This window comes from Nestor notabilis, unplaced genomic scaffold (assembly GCF_000696875.1).
Source record: "Nestor notabilis isolate BGI_N333 unplaced genomic scaffold, ASM69687v1 scaffold23608, whole genome shotgun sequence".
NCBI lineage: Eukaryota > Metazoa > Chordata > Aves > Psittaciformes > Psittacidae > Nestor > Nestor notabilis.
The window spans coordinates 1-4,560 of NW_009939979.1; the positions used below are offsets into that span (position 1 = coordinate 1).

Below are 4,560 nucleotides of genomic sequence, written 5' to 3' on the forward strand. Positions count from 1 at the left end.
GCCCCGGCCCGCACTACCTCCTGCCCGACACCAACGTCCTCCTCCACCAGGTGAGCCGCGGGTGTGCCTCCGGGGCCCGGCCCTGCTCCCTGCGGAGCTCTGCTTCAGCCTCGGTTAAATCGGCTGAGTGTGAGGGCTCCCCTCAAGCGTCGGCTCCGGGCATCGTTCCTGGAGAGGCGCGGTTCCCGTCAGCAGTGAGTACGCCGTCGGGCTCGGGCCTTCTCCTTGTTGCTGATGTCCCGCCGGCCCCGGAACGGGTTGTCTTTTCTCTGCCTGCATGCTACTGAGGAAGCCTTCAGCATCGGCGAGTCGAGTCGACTCGAGTCTAGTCTTAAACTATATTCAAGCGTCGGCTCCGGGCATCGTTCCTGGAGAGGCGCGGTTCCCGTCAGCAGTGAGTACGCCGTCGGGCTCGGGCCTTCTCCTTGTTGCTGATGTCCCGCCGGCCCCGGAACGGGTTGTCTTTTCTCTGCCTGCATGCTACTGAGGAAGCCTTCAGCATCGGCGAGTCGAGTCGACTCGAGTCTAGTCTTAAACTATATTCCAGTTTTATATTTTGCTGCCTGAACAGTAGGAATAAATAACAGTACTTGTTCCAGAGGATCATAGAATTCTGGTTGGAAAGACCTCAGGGATCGTCTGGTCCAATCTTTCTTGCCAATGCATGATCTAGATCAGACGTCCCAGCACTCTGTCCAGTCAAATCTTGAAAGTATCCAAACTTAAAAGTATCCATTGGAGATTATTCCAATGGCTCTCATCATGAAAACTTTTCCAGTGTGTCCAATCAGAATCTCCTCAGAAGTAACTTAGACCCATTACCCTTTTCGATTTAACTCCTGGTGAAAAGGCAGTCTCTCCATCTTCTTTGTAGCCACACTTTAAATACTGAACAGTATTTATTTCTTTGCTGTTCGTAGTCTGATTGGAAATCAGGCCAGAAGGGTGAATAGACTGTGAAGCAGCATCAGGATCTTCAGGTGGTTACTGCATTTTCCTGAATACCTGCTCAGTTTTTGAGACCTGTTGTAGGCTTCGGTTCTCCATACTGTGATGCTGATTTCGGGTAATGAATAGAGGTTGCAAAATCATTCCATGTACAACTCTGGAAGCATGGGGTGAACTTTATTCTGCAGCCCATCACTAATTGTGCAAAGGCTTGAGTCTGGGCAGTGCAGACAGTAAAATTCCAGGCTGGGAGGTACTGAATTCCCAATCTCAATGATTTTCCTTTTTTTGGTTCCTTTGGAATGCATCTGTAGAAAGTAGAATAGCCCTGTGTTGACATTGGAGACTGGAAATAATTCATGAATCCTAACATGGATTACTCTGGAGAGGGGCACAACACTCACATGCTTCAACTGTTTCCCATCCCAAAAGTTGTAAGGAATTTTTTCGCAAAATGGCAAATCAAGGGATGCTTTCAGGCTCTTACCCACAGACTTCTTGGGTGTCTGTTGGCAAAGTTTGTGTATACGTAATGTCGAACACTCTAAGAATGTGCCAGGGTATGCTGCCATGAACTGGAGCAGTGGGATTAGAAAGTCTTGGGAACAGCAGGAAGAGGTTTTACCCATCAACCGGGGAATGGCTGCAACAGTAAGACTTGGCCTGGTAATTCATCTTGTGCATAGAATGATACTCTATCACTTGCCCTAGGAACATGGCTTTAAATCTGTTAGGTCATTTAAACATCAGACGAAGAGGAGCTTGGTTTGGCAGGGCTTTTAATTCTTTTAGCCGTGCCTTCCAGAGCCTTATTGCTGTCTCATGCCTTGGCAGAGGGTTTGGGCTAGGTGATCTCCAGAGGTCCGTTGCAACCCTAACGATTCTATGTTTCTCTGATTCTGTCTCATTTTGGAGATGGGTTTGTACAGTTCCTTGCCACAAGCTTAGGAAATGAAGCTCGCATCTTTTTCTCCTGGCGGGGTGCATGGATGTTTGGTGTACATTTCTCTCTATGCACATCATGGCTGTCAGGACTTGTCATAGAAAAGTGCTGAAAATTTTTAAACACATTTCCTCCAAAAAAAATAGGTCTTTGAAAAGATGAAGAACAGCTAGCAGAATTCCTGGTGAGTTGAATCTGCAGAAAAGAAAACCAGAGTGCAACAGTGGGATTGGTTTTGGAGAACTTAAGCCTACACATTCCACAGGCATGTCCATGTTAGCTGTGTAACAGTGGTGAGGTAGTATTTTATGGTTTGCATTGCTCACAAAGACATATGCCATGACAAAGACAGAAATCATTTAAATTATATTGGATTACCATCAGATTGTGTATAGATGTATTCTGTTTACAAAGGTAATAATTTACAAGAACCCATCCTATATAAACCAAATTTCTAGTGTACATGTGGCCTTAGATTTGATTGGAGCACATGTTGAGGCTGAATTTGGTGGAAGTCAGAATAAGTCTTCCTCTTCATTCCAGCAAAATTCAGGTTACGAAGAGGCTGGAAAATCCTATTTGAACTGTTTTAAGTCCTGTTACTGAATAGAATTCAACAACAATTTTTATTCATTTCCATTTTGTTCCTCAGATTGATATACTTGAAGATCCTGTTATTAAGAATGCCATTGTGCTACAGACAGTCTTACAAGAAGTCAGGAATCGGAGTGTACCAGTGTACAGGCGAATTAGGGACGTTATTCAAACCCCTGAAAAACATTTCTATTCTTTCACCAATGAACATCATAGGTAAGGTGTGGAATAGGGTGTAACAAAGTTGCACTGGTAGCCACTGAAAGAAAACTATGAAACAGAACTGCAACATTTGAACTAGGTAAAAAAATTAGGGGTACATAGAACTGTATACCTGTAAGGAATCCTAGTGGGAAACACTTATGTGTTCCAGGAACATGGTCTGTAATTAGTATAAGCATACATAAATTATGAAAAGGTGTTTAGAATAATGAATGAGATTTATAGACAAAACTGTTGCCCTGAGATATGGAATACTGATTTTCCATTTCAGTGTCCTTTTTAAACATATTCCAATTCTATATTAATATTGCCAGCTCAGTCTGTAGCAGAATTAAAAAAATGGTTAGTTAGTGACAGAAAGCTCTAAGAAATAAGCATGCAATTAATTTGCCTTGTTTTGCCCTCACAAGCAGTTTCAAATACTGCAGTATTGTAGTTCTAGGAAACTTGAATCCATAGTTGTAGCATCTTGAATGCAGTTCTCTTCAATTGTCAGTGCGAAGGTTGTGTTAGACGTTAACACTTCCTTTCTATTTTTCTTTACCCTTCTGTCTCCTGACCTTCAGTGGCCTATAGACTATTACACTTTTTGTTTATGTATTTATTTATGTGTGTGCATATGTGTTCATTTATTTAGAGAAACATACATAGAGCAGAAGAAAGGAGAAACTTCTAATGACCGCAATGACAGAGCCATTCGGGTAGCGGTGAAATGGTACAGTGAGCACTTGAAGAAAATAGAGGATGAGGAGAAGATTCAAGTTATCTTTTTAACAAATGACAGAATTAATAAGGAGAAAGCTCTAGAGGAAGGGATAACTGCTTATACATGTAAGTAACGTGACATGTATGTTTAATTTATTGCTCAGATAAACAATGTCAGCAGTCTCTTCATACCTAAACCCAGTGCATCTCTTGCATAAATATTTGTGTGTGCTTTTGTAGGTGAGGAGTATATAAAGAGCTTGGTGGCTAATCCGGACCTTGTAGATCGTCTTGCTTGTGTATCTGATGAAGGGGTATGTTTTTGTTTTCTTTTTATAAAATAAATTAATCACAAATGGTTTGCAGTATATTACTGGACACTTTATGTCAGGCAACTAGTATCAGTTTAGAATATGAGGACTCTGGACTTAGTACCATTTTGGCAATACAACCTTTTGACAACTGAAAAGAAAAAAAGAAATATTGCAGCTGTTTTTACTGCTGCTTATGTGCCTGTTAGTAGTTGTCTAGTTTTTTGTAAAAGGCTACTTGCTTTAGGTAACTGGTGTAAAGATGAGAATAATAAGTGGGTTAAAGAAAGTGTATATATACTTTAAAAAATGGAAACAAAATGAAAAGTGGGTATTGCAAACCATTTCAACCTTTGTTTTGTGTCTATTATTTGAAAGTTTATGTTAACTTACTGATCAAGTTCTATCAGAAACTCTGATTTTTGTGGTCAGTTAAGTTGACATAAGTGCAGGCTGCAGCTCAGACATGAGCTACGTCCTCTTCTATTTCCTTATACTTTGTGTTTATCAGAATTAAGACTTGTATTTTCACATGAGACTGATATAACCAACACCAAAAAATGGGATGGTTAGTGTTGTCAGAGGTAGTCCTGTCAGAATAGGGTGGGACAGGCAAGAATGGGAAGAAAGTGGAGGGCTTAGTTGATCTTCTCAGCAGTTCATTGCCTGACTGCTCCAAAATTTTAGTCATAGTAATATGTTTTCATAATATTTTATATAGCTTATATTATATGCTTGTACTGTGTGCCATACTCTTTACCATGTGATGCTAGTATACGCAAGTCAGCGTGAAAATGTAAGTAACTGCAGGCAAACAGGAGAAGAGGAGGCATTCCT

At 41.2% G+C, this 4,560-nt stretch overlaps 1 protein-coding gene across 1 annotated transcript in view; it reads left to right on the forward strand.

Moving 5' to 3' along the window:
• Positions 1-11: 11 nt before the first annotated feature.
• Positions 12-4,560, forward strand: part of DIS3 (DIS3 exosome endoribonuclease and 3'-5' exoribonuclease) — a gene marked incomplete at its 5' end in the record, with an annotated part of 21,603 nt that continues 17,054 nt past the window's right edge. Inside the window, 4 exons of the mRNA XM_010020135.1 lie at positions 12-50; positions 2,544-2,701; positions 3,345-3,538; positions 3,653-3,726. Coding sequence (XP_010018437.1) covers positions 12-50; positions 2,544-2,701; positions 3,345-3,538; positions 3,653-3,726 — 465 coding nt within the window. The remainder of the gene's footprint in view (positions 51-2,543; positions 2,702-3,344; positions 3,539-3,652; positions 3,727-4,560) is intronic.